At 27.2% G+C, this 19,119-nt stretch overlaps 2 protein-coding genes across 2 annotated transcripts; both read right to left on the reverse strand.

Annotated features, from left to right (window-relative positions):
* LOC113551488 (guanine nucleotide exchange factor DBS-like) lies at positions 1–11,037 on the reverse strand. The gene is made up of 19 exons (XM_026953755.1): positions 10,656–11,037; positions 10,286–10,369; positions 9,598–9,712; positions 9,441–9,531; positions 7,646–7,876; positions 7,291–7,565; positions 5,800–5,920; positions 5,458–5,571; positions 4,338–4,532; positions 3,411–3,749; positions 2,738–2,872; positions 2,492–2,674; positions 2,230–2,421; positions 2,039–2,164; positions 1,775–1,972; positions 1,496–1,710; positions 1,259–1,415; positions 1,076–1,202; positions 1–994 (listed from the first exon to the last, which is right to left on the reverse strand). The coding sequence occupies exons 2-19, from the start codon at positions 10,362–10,364 to the stop codon at positions 885–887; spliced, it is 3,003 nt and encodes a 1,000-aa protein (XP_026809556.1). The 5' UTR covers positions 10,365–10,369; positions 10,656–11,037; the 3' UTR covers positions 1–884.
* Positions 11,038–16,247: 5,210 nt separating this feature from the next.
* Positions 16,248–17,788, reverse strand: LOC113553578 (cuticle protein 16.5-like). Its single transcript, XM_026956966.1, has 2 exons — positions 17,674–17,788; positions 16,248–16,965 (listed from the first exon to the last, which is right to left on the reverse strand). The coding sequence occupies exons 1-2, from the start codon at positions 17,677–17,679 to the stop codon at positions 16,603–16,605; spliced, it is 369 nt and encodes a 122-aa protein (XP_026812767.1). The 5' UTR covers positions 17,680–17,788; the 3' UTR covers positions 16,248–16,602.
* Positions 17,789–19,119: the final 1,331 nt, after the last annotated feature.

Below are 19,119 nucleotides of genomic sequence, written 5' to 3' on the forward strand. Positions count from 1 at the left end.
AGTAGCCATTATTGTATAAAAAATCACATTTTTTAATATTTACCTATCACATTACAAAACTAAAAGAAAAACATTCCTAAATATTGATATTCACAACAATACTATATTAAAAATATTTTACAACGAAACACGCGAGGAATTAGAGGAACCAAAACAGGAGAATAATGCCCAAGAGCTAAAGGTATCAAAATGTATTACAAGTTAATGAATTAATTAAGTGCATAGTACAAATGTATCAAAAATGTTTAATTCATATTATTATCAATCACAAGCACATTGGCTTTTTAACTAAATTTTGTGTTAAAAACAAAAAGTTAAAACAATGTAATATTTGAAGATGTGTTAATTGAAATTGACTCGGAATAATGTAACACAGAACAAATGAATCAAGTACTGGTTTTAATTATGACTAGAGCGCCTGAGCTTGATTGTGGTATGTTATAAGGGTGTTAGCATACGACATCATGATCTAAAAATGGTCATTACACGGTTGAATTTCTCATACAAAATGTTTTGACTTAGCAATGCTACATTCTAGACCAAGATACAATCAAGTTTGGACGCAACTATTATATACTCTGATTGTAATAATCTATGTACCAGTCAGTAACATCCTAAATTGTAGTACCAATAATGCATACCTAAAGCTTTTTTATGTTCCCTGAACTAACTCTAAGGAAGCTCACGATAATTTTATGCCACAATAAATGACACGCTCACTAGTACATTATAATTTTAAATGTGTAAAAATAGGACTTAATTATTAACAATTAATGGTAGTCCTGTTTAGACTAAATAAATAATAATAAACAAAATAAATACTTAATATCACAATTATGTAGAACATATAAAATACTTATTCATTAGACAAAAATACGGGTGACTTATTCTGTAGACGTAGATCCGTGACTGCAAACAGATTGAGAACTGTGAGAAGATTTACGGCCACTGATCTCTAAATGTGCTGCTGGGACCCAGCCTTCAGTTTTAGAACCTGTGAAAAATAATATTTATAATATAATCTTATATAAGTTTTAACTTAAAAGATTATGTTATTTTAACACTCAACACTTACCATGAACTTTGACATACCACCAACTACTCGAACCGGCTTTTAAAAGATCTACTTTATCACCTCTTTTTAATGTGGCGTCTGTTGGCCGAAGTGCATTATAATCAGCTAATGATATATAACTATCAGCCTGGAAAAAAGTTATGAGAATTACACTGTAAAAATAATTTCTATCAATTAACTTACTATTTTTTGTTTAATTGTCCCATCAAGGGATTCGTCATCAGTTAAACTATAATCAGATGAATCATCATCAGTTGTTTCATGATGACTTAGTGGACGTCTACCACGATTAGATCCTGTTTCACTTTGGTTATCCAAGGAATGTGTTTGACGTAGGTTTCTGTATACATTTATGCCATTAAAATAATTTGCAGACAAATAATATTCAATAGACAATAATAATAAAAACAAAACACTTACACATGTTTTCCAAAGTTATTTATATACTGTTTGATTTTTTCTCCTTTCAATTCAGCTAATTGTTCGAGTAATACACGTTTAATTTCAGAAACCCATTGTTGTTTTTGCTGCAAATTCGATGCTTGAATCGTATAAACTTCCTGGCGTCCTTCTAACCATACTTCGAATTTACATAAATCTCCTTTGACAGTTTCCGTTAATCCTATGTGTGACATCTATAAAAACAGGATATTATGTAACTATTTATAATCTAGATAAGCTGAAAAAAAATCAACTCACCCTTAAATATTTCTTGTAATGATACATTGGTTTATTATCTTTGGATACCTTTTTACATAAAAGTAATCCTTGCTGATAGAGAAAAATTTGGCGCCTCATTGGCTTAAGTCTTAATTCTTTCAATAAATCTTTTTTGTTTTCAACCCACAATGAGAATGATCCTTGCAAAAGTAAACCACCCAAGTCATTCCAATCACCCTACATGTAACAAAAAATATTTTAGTAGTTTTAATTCAAACTCCATCGAGATGAATTATAACTTACGTAAAATCCAGTTATGCCAATTTGATGCATGTTATCATTAACATTATTTAGAACAAGTAACATACAATCTAGAGCTTTTTGTAACTTGGTAATACAATTTTGATTTTTTTCACTGTGCAATAGTTCCTAAAAATGAATAAAATTAAAGTTGAAAAATGTTTAGAATAATTCAGTTATTTTATCATAACTACTTTTAATAAAAGTTGATATTTAGTGATCCTTTGCATAGGCAAAAGTAAATATGCACCAAGAGGCAAACGGTGTCCAAGCTTTTCTTGACATGCTTTAAAAAAAGGATTATCTTCACCAACTGTTTCTCTTAATTCTTCAGACCGTGTTAGATTAACACAATAGTAAGTATAAAGCTGAAGAAGTTTTTCTCTCTGAAATCAATAAAGAAAATATAATTAAACATAAATATAAATGTGATATGATAAACTAAACAATTATTACATTATCTGTAAAGCAGACAGCAACAGATTCAATACTCGATGAGCTTTCAAGAGCCGGTAAAAAAAATTGATTATGAAAGCTATGAATACTTTCAAGGTTTCCAAAAAGAACTTCACTTTTACCCTTTAAACTTGCGGGTATTAAGATTTTCATGTCTGGAAATTCCATTTGATCTTTGTATCCCTTAAAAAAAAAACTTTTTTATACACAAAAATACAAAGAATTATTATTTATTTTTTAACATACTCTTAGTATAGAGCCTAACTCCGCAGTATATTGCCGTTCTGTATACAAAAGTTCAGTGAGAACATGTTTTGTTTTAGTGGCATTATTTTCTTCATTTTGTACAGCTCTATCACATTCATCTACACCATTTGAAATCTGAAATATTAGTTTATTAATTAAACATAAAAATATTCAACAATAAACATAATACAAAATATCCATGTAGGTGGTTCCTAGTTATGTCATAAAAAATTTTAGACCATAAATTGCTGAAATAAATGTTAAGCAAAATAACAAAAATAAATGGCCTATCAGATTCAAAATTAGAAAATATCAAATTGTAATAAATATATTAAAAACTAGTAAACTTACATATGACTATGTTAAGGCAAAATATAACCCCCTATATTTCCAACATATAGAACCCAAGTAACAATTAAACAGAATTCTTCTGATACCAACAGGATAAAAAAGGACATATTATATATAAGGTCAACTAATTAGCGTATACATAAAAAATCCTGGAATTTCAAATAAAATAATGTGTTTTATAAAAGAAACTATACTACAAATTAATTTAAATAACAAAGATACATAAGGATATACAAAGAACAAATAATGTAAATAGTTAATATGATATATCAATTTACCATACAATACATAAATATAATTTATAAACATTTATCTAACTTACCTTAGTCATATTAGCTAAATTAATAGGAATGGCTGGTTCAGGGTTAACAGATAGAATAGGCCGTGGTTTATTAATGTAACGCTTAAGACTTGCCAAACGTTTGTCACACATAGTGGTAACATCATCAAGTCTTTGAAGGACTTGTGTGACTATAGGTTTAGTTTCAGGTGTTATGGTATCTTCAAACAAGGAATAAAATTCTCTGGGACTCTCTACTTTCAAGTGATGAGCACTACTCATGAACTCTTCCAATTCTGCAAGTGATTGTTCAGCACTAATACATTTTTCAGCTGGTTCTGAACCCAAAATCATAACACCTTTAGCACACCATTCACTGGCCTATGTATGAAAAAATAAACTTAGAACTTTCAATATCAACATTTAAGAAAATTCTATAATAAGTTAAAGTGCTTTAAAATACATTGCTACTAATAAAAGATTTTATTGATTTAGATATATTTGTTATTACTTAACTATAATTTAGATTTAATTTATTAAATTTGGAGATGTATGTGGAATATATTATGTTCTTCTACAAAGAAATTTTTTTAAATTTAAATAGCATTGCTATTAACATTTTTTTCAGATAGGATTTATCCAAAAGTTAATGTTATATCACTTATATGAGTTATATCCAATATTTCAGTCATACTATATGACTTCAAAGCTGATACTATAAAAATTATACTAAATAATAAGAATTAAAGCTATGCTTCGATACATACAAGAAGCTATTATAAAAAAATTATATTTAAATTAATAAAAAATAAGATATCTATTTTAAGTTATAGATAAATTTAAAATTGTAACAAGTATTTAAGAAAACATAGTTTATTTAGTATTTTTTTTTTTTATAATAGTAACATTACATTTGTATATACATCTAATTCAGATATAAAATAATTGTTTGTTAAATTTAATACATACCTTTTGAATTCTAGCCTGTAATTCACAGCTTTTATTTAGAGTTTGCAACCGTTTTTCTAAACGATCATTTAATGTTTGTAGAAGACGTTGAACTTCGTCACATTTTGGTTGAATACTTTCCAACACAATAAAACGTTTAGAAGTTAATAATTGTCCACCACAATTCAATAAATCTTCACTCAGCTTTATTTTTTCCTAAAATTAATATTTTTAATAAGCGAATAAAAACTAAAATTAATTAAAACATTAACCTAGTATCAAAAAGAATATTTGTGAACAAAAATGATAACTGTATAATAATAAATGTTTGATTGAATGTTAATTACAGAATATACCTAACAGTCAATAATTTTTAGGCTCTAGCATAGTTAGACTTTTTTTCTATAACAACATCACAAAATGCAATATAAAAAAGTAAATGTATTTTAAATCTTGAGCAGAGCAATGATTTTAAACTATGTTATTAAAAAAAAAAAAAAATTGACATAATTATAAAGCACATTTGGATGTATTTTGTTGTACCTTGCCCAAAACACCCGACTGTTAGTGGAAGAGTAATAATCTCTACTATAATTTTATTTATCTGGCACCGTCATCAAGTTAATTCTTCTATCTTTAGCAGTTTATTAAATGTACCTAATAATTTATTTATCAGACATTAAGTTTTGTATCCCTTCTTACCGTTTTAGAAACCATACCATTTTCCATATTTCTCCTTATTCATTGCTTAAGTCGCTTAAGGACATAAAATCTTTACACTGTATTCTTTGTCCCATTAAAAAATAACCTCATACTAGTCTTAGTCAAAGGATTTAATTTTAGTATATTATTGCACTTTTCCTGTTTTTTGATATTATTAGTCATTCTGTTATATACTATAACAGGGGCGTATTTAGAAATGTCTTATGCGGGGGAGGGACACAAACAAAAAGTTCAAATTTGAGTGCATGGCCTCTCTAACCTCTCTTAAATACGCCCCTGTACTATACAATTATCATTATGTCTACTTATTAAACTACCACTTAGTTTTAATAATATAATTATTATTAGAAGTCAGTTATATTATGTGCAAAATATTCTTCTAAGAAACAAGTTATAATTTAAAATAAAGAATACATACATAACTGGATGTCTGAAATGTAGTCAACTCTTCAAGTAATATTTCAACTCGTTCAACAGAATCACCAACATCAGTCATTTCAGATAGAATTTTTAAATTTTCATTTAATGAACTCTAAATATAAAAAAATAATTAATATAAGGCACAGTTGTAAATAATTTGGTAGTAATAGTTTTTAATTTAATTATTATCCAACAAAAAGTCTCTAAATAGCGGACATCAAAGTAATTGGAAGAAGAGTCTGTAATATTGCTTTACTTATACAGAAACAAAAACAAACTAGTCTGTTATTAGAAAATGTCCATCAATAAATATTCCACAATTTAAATTAATATTACATACTTGAACAATATTAAAATTTTCTTCAAATGCCCTCAATGAATGACATTGCTTTAATCTTCCAGAAAACTGTTCCCAAAAATCATCAAACACTTTTTCTGTTTCTTCCATTTGTACCAATAATCTAATAAAAATAAATATTAAATTACATAGCTAACAATTATTATTTATAATAAATAAGAATTAATAAAGTTACAATATAAAAGGACTATCCCTTAAAAAAATGTCAGTGCACTATTAGTTTTCTTACTGACAAACGCATAACAAATTTGTGTTTAATAAAACCAATAATAGGTTAGATTAAATATTGTATAAAAATCAATATAAGATCACAAATAAAATTCTTAAACTTAATTTTGATAATAGATTGGTTCACTCTTACATATAATATTTATAGCTAACAATACAAGATTGGTTCTGCTGAACATGAAATTTGCTATGTTTCACATGGGTTAGAAAATAAAATAAATAGGGAAGCCAAAGTAAATAAAGATATTATATCAATTTAATAAATTAATTATGTTATAAATTATTAATGTAAACAAATTACATAATAGCAAATTAATAATAATTAGTAATTACTTATCAGTGAAAATATAACTTCTTTAATAATAATAATAATAATAATAATAAATTAATTAATTAAAAACTAAATGAAAAATTAGAATTAATTTTTAATCTTTTATGTGTCATTACTTAAAATGCAAATTTGAAATTTACATTAATGTAAATGTACATTAGAATATTAGATATACAATATAAAAATATTAACTAAAGAAATTCTAAGTATATGATTTTAATTCTTTTATACAGGATGCTATTTTAGTTGGCAAATAATAACTTTTAGCAATAACTAACAGACGAGAGTAATTTCAAATACCAATGATACTTCTGAAAATAAATATGTGTCTAACAATTGATTTTTTAAACTATAAAAGCTATAAAATATGAAAATAATTAAATCTAAACTGATACCATCAAATAAAATGATTAATAAATTATTGTATTTAGAACAGTTGAAGCAGTACAACAAACAATTTATTGTTGAATTCAAACTTCAACATTTTAAAGTGAATATTATAATAATTTTTAATTTAGATGAATGAACAATATTAATTTATGTATAGAGAACAAAATAATAATAATCGCTTAAATCTCTCTCATAAAAACTGAATAAAAAGAGGAATTTGATAAAACCAAATAACAATAAACAAATAGAGAATAGATTTTCAAGTAGATACTGGAAAACAAAGGACATGAAAATATACATGCTAACAGAAAGGAAAATTGTTTGATGGAATGTAAATATTATGATACAGGACACAGTTGTTTATTAATTTAACTAGTCTTATATAATCCAATCAACACTTTTAATTTCTATGTAGGTATTGTATTCTCAAAATGTACTAAAAATATTATCTATTTATTATTTTCAGAAAAAAGTAGAATAAACTTTATTTATAAATTGTAGGGAATAAAATATAATTAAATTACCTTTCCAATGCAGCAACATTAGTAACTGTTGATGGTATTGTACCATGGTATGTGTCGGTATCTTGTTTGAAATCTATCAACAAAGTTTCACCTTTTTTAACAGCTTCTGAAAAACATTTTTTTAACCTCCCATATTCAACTGCATGACGACATAATAGATCAGCAGATTGTTCTTTAGTGTCTGGCAAATCAACTGTATCATTTGCTAAACGTTCAGTGAATTCATTTAGCATTGAAGAAACCTCATTGGTTTCATTTGAAAAATTTTCTAAAGCCTTAAAAAAAAATTAATTAAAGGTTATAATATTGACAATATTTATTGCACAAAAAATTCAATTTTATGATTTAAAATTACCATTCTTTGTTGTATCCAGTGCTGATGAAAATACGGCAGAGTGCCACTAAGCTCAACAGTAAGTTCAGTGTTATCTACATAATCATGTAATTCTTCAATGACACTGCATATAACAACTTTAAATTTAAATTCCTCTTTAAAGAACTTATTGCTCACTTCTGATATAGCTTTTTGTAAAAATCCATTTGGCCTGATCACATAAACTATGTGTATAAGCCCAGGGAAGAATTCCTGTCGAAATGTTCAACAAATATCAATAATAAATTTTATAGATTTTATTTTATATTAAAGCAATTTATTAAATTAATTTTAGTTTGTTAAGTTATGTTTTAAATCAATTTCTAGTAGCAAGTTTTTTAATACCATATATTTATTTTAATGTTTACTATAGAATATTTAATTTAGTTTGAAGAACACATTAGACAACTATTTATCAGAGATTAGGATACATTTCTATAAAACTTGAATGAGTGTAAGAATATAAATAAAATTGTGCACATTTTGAACTTAGTGGGGAGAATTACTATAACACCATCCCACTTGGATGCTAAAAATATCAAACTTTACATTAGTAGTTTTTACGAAGTGAATTGGCAAGATCAGTTAGATACTTAATAATACATTCACACGTATTACTGATCTTATATTTTATCTATTCTTTTTATTTTATTTTTAATAATTTTAATATTAATATTAACTAAATAAATATATATTTTTTAGATTTTAATTGAATTGAATGCTGTTAAAAAAAAATGAAGATTAAGTGAAAATTCAAAATACAAGTAATATTTATATTTTAGTTTTTTTCTTTGTGATTTAAAATAAAAATGAATAAATTAATTCTTTCTATTTTTAGATTGCTATAAATAAAATTATGTTTAAAAATTTAAAATATTTAATTATATTAAAAAAAATAAAACTTTTAATAAATATTATAGATCTAAAACAATTGGGCAATCTGATGTTTTTTGTTATCATTTTAATAAAACATAAACATGAATTTATTTAGTGATTAAGTGATGTAACAATAATAAAGTCTTGAAAATGATTACAAGTGTGTCTATGAATCTAAGGATTTTGCATATCAGTAATTGTATTTGAATTAAAAATTAATGAAATATAAGCTATTGAAAATATTATAATTTTAAATTAAAAATTATATTCTGTATATTAATTTTTATTTTAGAATTTGCAGTTCATTTTTTTTTTGTGCTATATTAACATTCATCATAGTTTTTTGTATATCAAATTCATCAATTTTAAATGAACTTGATGCTATCTGCATAAGTATCTAAATGATCAGCCATTTTTATTTTTATTAAAATTAATAAAAAATTAAATGCTCAAAGAAATGGTATTAATGCATATTTGTAAATATAATTTGGTATTCATTTGCTTTAGATAATATTCTTCTTTGGCGTTAATAAATTAATAATAGAACTATTGATTATACAGTGATAACTCGTACTTAAATGTGTATACAAATATAATAATTAATAAATATACTAGATAAATATTGAATTATTAATAAATATCTATTAACAGCATAATTAACAACATAAAATATAAAAACCATATTATTTTAATAATATTTTTACATGTAACTTAAGATTAATAAAAATAGAAGAATTAAATTAAATTTTTTGATTATTGTAAGGCCGATTTTAAAAAAAAAAAAGTATAAATTATCTTTAATCAATACATTTTTAAATTGTGTCATATAACTATAAAGATGTAATTAGTTGATATATTTATATATTAACTACAAACGTTCAATAAAATAAAATAAACTTACAGCTAAACGTAAGAGAACACATCTAACTGAACTCCATTTGTCATTACGTCTATCAATAACAATAACAAATCCTAAATCAGCTTCCTGTAACCTGAAAACAAAAATAGTCCATTAGTTCATCTTATATGTTAAATATTATCAGAACAAAAATACATACGATGGAACTGAAGTAATATAAGATATTAATTTTTCATAGCCTTCGTCAGGTAAATCAACAAAATTTCCACTATCAGGAAATGATATAATAGAATAGCCCTCTCTAGTTTTACCACCTAAAAAAATTTGACAATAGTAAATATATTACAATTATTTTTAATACTAAATTTTCCATTCGAAATAAGATCAAAAAATATTAAAAAAAGATTTTTCTAGTAACTACTAAACATAAGTAAGAATAAATTTAGCATTTAATTGATAGATATTTACAAAAGGATCTATGACATATGTATAAAGTATCAAATTGGTTTTTTCATTTATATTTAGTTTTAAAATTACTTTCAATTTTGCTTTTGATTTGATCATTACACACAAAAAAGATTAAGATTAAAACAAAATTTAGTAAAATGTGTTCCTAAAATATCTGTAAGGATCATTTAATACACTAAAGTTTACCTACTAATACCAAAAAACATATCATACAATTTTATTTAGTTAATAAAATCGTCATATACAGATAAACTGATTGACGTTACATAAAAGTAAATTATTGCTTTTTTTCTGAACAATGAAAATCATACAAGAATCTGTACATCACTTAAGCTATATAACTATATATGTGTTGTTGTAGTACATACATAATACATAGTTCAATAATGTTTAGAAGTATAATATATATATATACTGACCAGATATTACTATAAACTGTTGAGCCAACAAGTCCAAAACATTGTTAATTGAAGGTTTTTGTTCATGCATTGACGACATTCTTCCTGAAAAATAGAATAATTTTAAGGGGTAGCTCTCAAAGTTTTTATTAGGGTATTTTTTGATTATAATATTAATTATTAGTAAAAGAAAAGTATAACAGTATAATGTTTACACAACTCGATCATCAGTGTTGAAACACAGAGATCAGTGATACGGCCACACGATTGTATAAAATTATAGTTGATATTCTGTGAACGGGTGCAATTGAAAACACAATTTGAATTCCAATCACTTTGTTCACCTATTATTCATTATTATTGCAAACAACGACTAAGATCGTTTACTTACATAGAATTACAAAACGAGATACCAGATACTGCAGTTTACATGGTTGCCGGAACAAATCGCTCACACAAACGTTGTCGGTTGGACTATCGGAGTACCGGAAGTTCTAAACTCGACCGCAGAACACGAAACTACGTCAGGCCACAATTCGGACGGTGTTTAATCAAGCCAAAAGATTGTCGATCCGTTCGTTTTTGCATACAGTCGAGGAAAAACTAAAATGTCGAGTGTAATAATATTATAATACCTATAGTAACAGGTAAAAGGTGAAGATAACGCGACTACTCGAACTATGTGAGCTGTGATTGGTATGTGATGTTTAGAATTAATATAGACCTGTAGTGGTCTATGAATGTTAGAAAGATTATTATTATTATTATTATTATCGTAATCACATTATTATTATTCACAACACTACTTAGTACTTTTTGTTGTTGTTTTACTTACGGCGGTGGTCGCCGTATCACAGACCAGTGGGCCGTCCGTACGGGAATATTCCCGCGCACAACTGTTATATTATTATTATTATATATTCAAAACAATCTCGAACGTTTCGCAACGTTGCGTCATCGCGCCGTTACAATAGTTGTGTCCGGAAAAGCCGCTATACCGGTTTTCCGCCGACGTCTTTTATATTGATAGATCAAAATTTGAAACATTTATTTGTATTAAAAATATATAATTCTACATTTCTATAATTATATTGTTATGCATATAGACGCATATTGATGTTAAAAACGTTAGCCCCTCTGAAATTTGATGAATTTCCGCCTGCGTTAAGTTATCTTAAAAATGTAAGAATTTTCCCCAATCCTTATAAATTATAATAAGACTAATAGGCTAGTTGTCTCCGAATTCCAACGATTAAGTAATTCATAACATTCATAATATTACTATTTATCGTAACTATACGATAAAAATTTAAATAACTAGTGGTGATTTATAAATTTAAAAAATATGCCATACACCTATAAATAGATAATAGTTTTATCTATATAGAAAAATAGATGATTTATATACATGCTAATTGTTAATTAATATTAATGTAGCCAATGAAGGTACGCATTTAACATTTTAGTCGTAAGAAACATAATTATAAAAACATTAAAAACTATAAACATTCTTGAAAATATACTTATGAATCTCAGCGGAGATATGAATTATTTTTTATTTTACTAATTATTTTTTGCTGATAAAATTCGTCACAATCACGACAATTTACAAGCTACAAGTTTTTAGTAGGAAACAATTTATAATATCTTTAATTTTTATAAATTAGATACTGGAACTAAAAATCTAAAAATTATACAAATACAATTATTTTTTATAAATATTTGTACCTACTTCAAATTTGGTCGAGAATACGTATTTTAATGATGAATAACGGTATTTATTATTTCGTTATTATAGTTCAAAAATATAAGTGGTGACTTAAATAATATTATAATCAGTGGCGGCCCAAGGCACAGGTGAACCCGGCAGTCGCCCGGGGCGCTGGAAGCGCATTTGTAGGTGCTCAAAAAATTGTAAAAACTTATATTTTAGTAAAAAAAAATTTTAAATAATAATGATGTGTAATAATTATACTTCTCTATAATAATAAATTGTTATATATTTAAGATATATTTTTAAGGGCGCCTATAAAAAATTTGACTGTGGTGCCATAATATCTTGGGCCGGCACTGATTATAATATTATGACTTTAATAAAAACGTAATGATTTTTTAAAATACATTGACTAATAATATTTATAATATGAATATTGAACATTTTTACACAACTCGTTGTAAATTATGACGATTTCTAGTCATTGAATCGAACACTGATTTTTTTTTCAAATTACCTAGTTTCATCGGAAAAATATGCCTGTAGACTTAAATTGAAAGAAGAAAAATTAAAAAAAAGACCTCTTCTTAAAAGTATAAAATGAGTACAAAATAGTACAAATCCTCGTCAAGATATTAAAATATAATATTTTATTTATCTTAGGTACTATGTGTTATACATAAAAATAATCGTCTATAGAAAATAAAAAAGGCGTTAATTCCTAATATTTAGTAATAAAAAAAACGTACTCGTCGTCTGGTCTCTGGACGACATCGGTATTGGACGAAACCAGAATTTAGCTCATTTGCAATTCAGAGTTCAAACGTCTAACACTACATAAGAGTAAATGACTGCAGTCTATGAATCAGCCAACATCAATGAAATCGAATACACCGACTCACTGCCATTGTGATACTCAAAAACTTATTGTATCTTGTAGTTATAGAAGCGTAAAACTTTCAGAATTTGCAAATCCATCCATTATCCATTATCCACAAGGCAAAAAACACCCAATTTTCAATTGTAAAGTGACCCACCCATGTTTTCCTAATTTCCTATAACTTTGAAATATAATATCAAATGATTTTGGTTTATTTGAAATAATATGCGAATCACTCATTTCCTTTTCAAACCTATCTAATATTTTCATAATTCGTTATAATAAGAATATTATACATGATATTTACTTATTTTTTTTTCATTATTTTCCTTTATTATACTTTACTTTGTAATACTAATATTTGATTTTTCTGATTATTTTGCATAAATTAAGCGTTTTTAGTCTTGGTGAATTGGACATAGGTACCTCGTTTTACCGTATTTATGTAATCAAAGTATTGTTATTAATTTTATTATATACAACAAAACAAAAATGTTTAAAAAGCAGTGGGCATGTTGGTGAAATGGTGCGAAAATTCAAATTGTTTTTAACATTCAATTATATGTGATTTTGTGAACAAAAATTGCGTACATCATGTTTTGAACATTTATAATATTTTCAATATTATGAGAAAATAAGAAACAACACCTGTTTAAAACCAAAAACTAAGTCATAACTCAAGGGCTTATTTGAGTTGAACCTATGGGGGGGGGGGGCTAAATTAATTTTTCTTCTATACAAACTAAAAATAATTTACAGTTGATTACCTAAATAGCCATAAAATTCGTATTATGTTTACCATGATATCATTACGATTTACGATCTTTATCAAACGGAAAATGTTTTAAATAAATTATTAATTAATGTATTATATAGAAAAAAATACGAGCGATGAAGGGGCGAATGCCCCCTTCAAATACGCACTTATCATAACTATGCATACCTGCAGGTTTGTACCATCAGGATTGTTAACAGGTATATAGCTTTTTACAAAACACGTGGTTGTAACCAAGTAAGAAATAAGTTTCTTGTAAATATTTTTACTTTTTTTGAGCTGTTTAAAGCATATTACATTTTTGATTTTTTCAGTTATTGTTGATAAATAAAATTATTTGATCGTCAAAAATCCATTGTTTTCTCGTTAATTTACTAATTAGTGATAAGTGTTTGTTAAAGAAAATCTAAACTTTGTAATTTGGTATTATTTAAGCTATGATAGCTTAAATTTTACTAGTTTAGAATACTATACCAAACCAATCGCTACGCCGATTTCGTGTTTGTCACAGAACACTGGGTCATTGGTAGGAAGATATCTTTTGAAAATACTATGGCCTGTGATTTTCTGGTGCCTTTAAAAAGTATGAGAGCTACTACCTACACATTATAATACTAGGATGTTGCCTATATTAAACTCCTAGAATCAATCCTCGAATTAAATTAAATATTATTTAAGAGATATAACCTTGTAATTTTGCATATCTTTCAAATTTTTATATGGTTTTCGTTTAGAAATCATAAAAAGAAATTATATACAAACATGATAATATTATATCGTTATTTTCCTTTACTCAATATTAGTTTTAATTTTATTTACGGAACTTTCACCTAACATAATGGTATAAGTCTTTCTTGAATTAAAAATAATTGTGGCTTTCTTTTTCGAATTTAGTATTTTTAATTTGTACCCATGAGTCATCATAACTATTCTGTAAATTATTCAAGTGTATAAATATTATATTAATATTACTAAATTAGGTGATAACTTCATCTTAATAAGAAAATAATTTTTTAATAAATTCTAATTTTTATTTAGTTAGAATAATCTAATAAATAGTCAATAGTTACATAATTATATAAACTTTATATAATATAACCCTACACAAATTCGCATTAAATCGAAAAGACTGTTAAGATAAATTTATTCCTCTATTTTGATTAGGAATCATTTTAATTCAGTAAATAATATAACCTATGGGCTATGGCATAGAAATATAGAATATTAATTTAGTATTTTTTTTGAATCGATAAGGGCGAGAAGATTTTAATAATAATTAAATATTTTTTGTCGTTGTACTTTATAATGCCTTTGTATGCCTTTGTATTTATGTATATAAATATGAAATTGTAATTGTTTGTAATGTTTGTGTGCACATATTATTAAAATGTATTGTTATATTTTCACGTGTCTTATTGTTGACAAATTCGTGATGCCATATTATATTTTAAAAACCTTAAATTTGAAAAATTATGTTGAAAGCATTACTTTTTAGTGGCATATTGTGCCACCGGAAAGCCGGGCCTATCATCTTAAAACTGATTTTATAATTTATTTATACTTAAATGAATTGTTCTTTTTTATTTTTAATAATATAATTTTTGGATAATAATATTTTTATTACCTATTTCACTTTTTGTGCATCATATGTTATATTATATTAATATTATGTGCATTATTGTCTATGAATAAAATCAACTCTAGTCTCTAGTCAATTTTACAGTAGGTATACCCGGTATTATCTCAGTATAACTGGATAAAACCAACCAAAATATAAACGGCCAATAAAATTTTCATTTATGCTTATGAATGTGAAAAAAGTATGGTACAAAGTATAGACTCAGAAAAAATTATTGAAATTATAAAAAATAGTTGTGATTTCTTAAATAAAAAACTGTCATATTAAGTTTTGGACTTCCAATCATGTTTTGCCTTATTGGATTTTGTAATTTGTATGATATATTGGCATGCTGCCACTGTCTATCACAACTGTTTATAACGTCTTATGAGTTATTACAAATAACATATTATACACACTTGATTCTTGAAAATAATATCATATATATTAATAATACTTGTATGGTTTATGTAATAAATTTTATCACATTTCAACTAAACTTTTTGTATTTATGGTGTTTTGGGCCGGTGAAACAAAATTTTCCCGGGCCGGTTAAAGTTCAGAATCCGCCACTGTAAAATACTTTTATAATAATTCAAATTTGTTTTTGACAATGCATTAAATATCTAGAACTTACATTTTGTCATCTTTATTAGACATTAACGTACCTGTATAATTATCTATCCGTAAGTTACCTACATTCAATACCCACACAATACACAGTTTAAACGGATTGCTTCTTTTCATATTTAAATATTTAATAGTCTAAACATTTTTTAATACTATAATTAGTGCTAACTGTTAAAACTAATACGATTTAATATACGTACAAATATTCATGAATCATTTTTCAAAATTATTTGTAATTTATAATACAGTATTAGGTACCTATTGTAAACGTTGGTAATAGATATAATACTTTTTTTTTTTGCTATATAGTGATAGTACACAACAAAATAGTCTCAAGACGTCAAACAAAAATATAAGACAACGGCAGTGTTTTTTTTTTCAAATCAGAAATATTTTTTATTCAGCATTATTGAAAAAAAAAGTACAAAAATATGAAACACGTCCGTGTACGTTGGTTAGGCGGTTGGGGGGGAGAGGAAGTAAACGTTAAGTGACGCGTACATATACGCGTAGGCGAGGTGAATGTTCCAACGCGTCGTAATAATAATATTATTATTAGGACTATTAAAATTGGCGTACCTATATATACATTATATAATCACAAAATATCTATCATAATATAAAATCGCGATAATGTCGCGTCGGAGTGTTTTTGGGTAGAAAAACGGAAACTAGATCAAACACTGAGCGTGGGCCTTTACGTCGTCGACGGCGGTGCAGGTTAGTGAGCGTAGTAGAAGGTCTTGGCCGGTGCGTAGACGGCTGGTAACGGGGCGGCGGCGTGGACGACCGGGTACGGGGCGACGAGCGGCTGGGCCTTGTAGGCAACGGCCACCGGGGCTGGGTGGACGACCGGTGTGAGGGCGGTGTACGCGTGTCCCTCGACGGAGCTGTACGCAAAGTTGCCGCCGACGCGTTCCGAGTGCACCACAGCGCTGTCCAAGCTCGGGGTCCTGACCAGGGCCGGTGCCGGGGCGGCGTAGTAGGCTGCGGGTGCTGGTACGATGGCTGGGGCGGGGAAGTAGGCTCCGGCTTCGGCGACGGACAGGGCGACTGCGGCCAACAACAGCGTAACCATAATAACCTGTACATCGAATGGTACATTATTATTAATTATAGTTGTCCATATTATACGATATTACTCGTATTAACGTATTGACAGTAGTCAATTGACACAAACATTAAGAACACATAATATATAATAATTCCATTATTTATGTCAACAACTATTATTTATTGATTATTAATGAAATACTGTGTAATGACTACGGATCGATGGGCAATACAGTTAGAAATCCCGAAAAATTATTATTATTCTGTTCTAGTCCGTCAACTGACGATATATGTAAGTATAGGTCGATTAATGCACGTTGGAATTTCGTTGATCACGAAACTATGCGACGACTTTTGCGAGTTAACGATACAAGTTACTCGAGTAAGTTCAAAACTCACGCCGATTCGACCGTCTAATCAAACTGTCGTATTATATTATAACGGATTCAACGGGAATGTGAAAATGTTGATGTATGTTGATGTAGGGCGACAACAGATTTTCAATTAATATAATTATGTGAAATTCATCGCGATCGTTGAAAAACTTGAAAATCGATCGATCTAAATACTTAGAAGTTAGAGTTACTTAAACAGAATAGTTACATAAGAATTACTTAAAGCTTATATACTTTGAAGTTTCAAAGTTGTACACACAACTGTGACCGCGGTGTCACATATATAGGTAGTTTACCGGACCTGGTATTGCAATGATATTATAGCAAAGTCGAAAAACGCTTACCTTCATGTTTCTGGTGTGTGGTGAGATTGCTTGAGCAAAAACGTAAGAAATTTATTTGATATCGCACAGTTAGCCTGGACTGTCTGCTGCAGATGATTTGATGTTGTTGCCAGTCGACATCGAGTCTTTTATACTAGCGCGAATCCAGGTATCGAGTGTAAGAGAAGGGGTTGAACTAGCGGGTACTCCACCCAGGTACGATCGTGACCTTGAACCGGATGTTACGACATTAACATTGAAACGAGATACATATAATAAAATATAAATAAATACATTATATATATACCGTGATATAGTATGATTTAAGTAAATAATAATACACCCATTGGCTATACGTTATATGTATGTATATATATAAATACATAATTCAAATCATAGTATTTTACATTATGTTGATACAGTTTAAACAACGCCACCGCAACGTAACCCCGGAACACACGTAATTTGTATTCGCTCGTGACGCAAACACGCGCTGGTGAGCGTTTATTTTTGTTATAATCGTTAGGCGGTCGGCAAATAAGAGTAAGTTCAAATCTATCATAATAGAGTATTTTTAAGTTTTGAACTAAATTGCATTAGATTGCGATTCAATTATTTTTGGGGTGGAAAATAATGTTTATATACGCATTGCAGGTATATATCAATGAAAATTAGCAAAATTCTTTTACCCCGGTCCAAAACTACAAATAACGAATAAAATAGATCCATTATACAGGAATGATTTGCTCTTGAATGACGAGTGCCATAATTTACAGACATTGTTATTCAAAACAATACTCGTTTTTAGAACAACTTTTAAGGTATTATTGTATAAACTGCATGTGTCATGAGTTATAATACAATATTATGATATCGTGTTTTTATCACACTCTCTTCAAATTCACCGTTAAAATGCTGCTATAATAATTCGTTGTTGGAACATTGAAATGATAAAAAATCGATATCATAATTTCCAAGTGTATTAAATAGTAATTAATGTATCTGAAGATGTAATAAAAATAGCGTAATAGACAATAGTACAAAGTGTACAAGTCAAAAACTATTAATACTATAGGCACAGTATGTATATATAGGTATATATTGTTATACATTTATACCAATTATCCATATGTGTCATTACACTAATCGACTAAAAATAATTTATTATGATAAACATTGTTCACCCACGGCTGGTTTATTTGGTTAACATGACAATTGACAAAATTGGTTTAGTATTAATATTGTTTTTGATCCTATGTGATGGCTATATGTTTAAATGATGTACTTATTATATTCTACAGTATTAGTATATATTCTATATTGTATACTTATCATTATGATAATAATATTATTATCATATTACCGAAGTACTAACGAATAATCATGTTTACCGACTTTAATTTTAAAGACTTAAAAATTTGTGATTGTATTTTGTAACTCATATTAAGTATTTTTGAAATCATGATA

Source organism: Rhopalosiphum maidis, chromosome 2 (genome assembly GCF_003676215.2).
Source record: "Rhopalosiphum maidis isolate BTI-1 chromosome 2, ASM367621v3, whole genome shotgun sequence".
Classification (NCBI taxonomy): Eukaryota; Metazoa; Arthropoda; class Insecta; order Hemiptera; family Aphididae; genus Rhopalosiphum; species Rhopalosiphum maidis.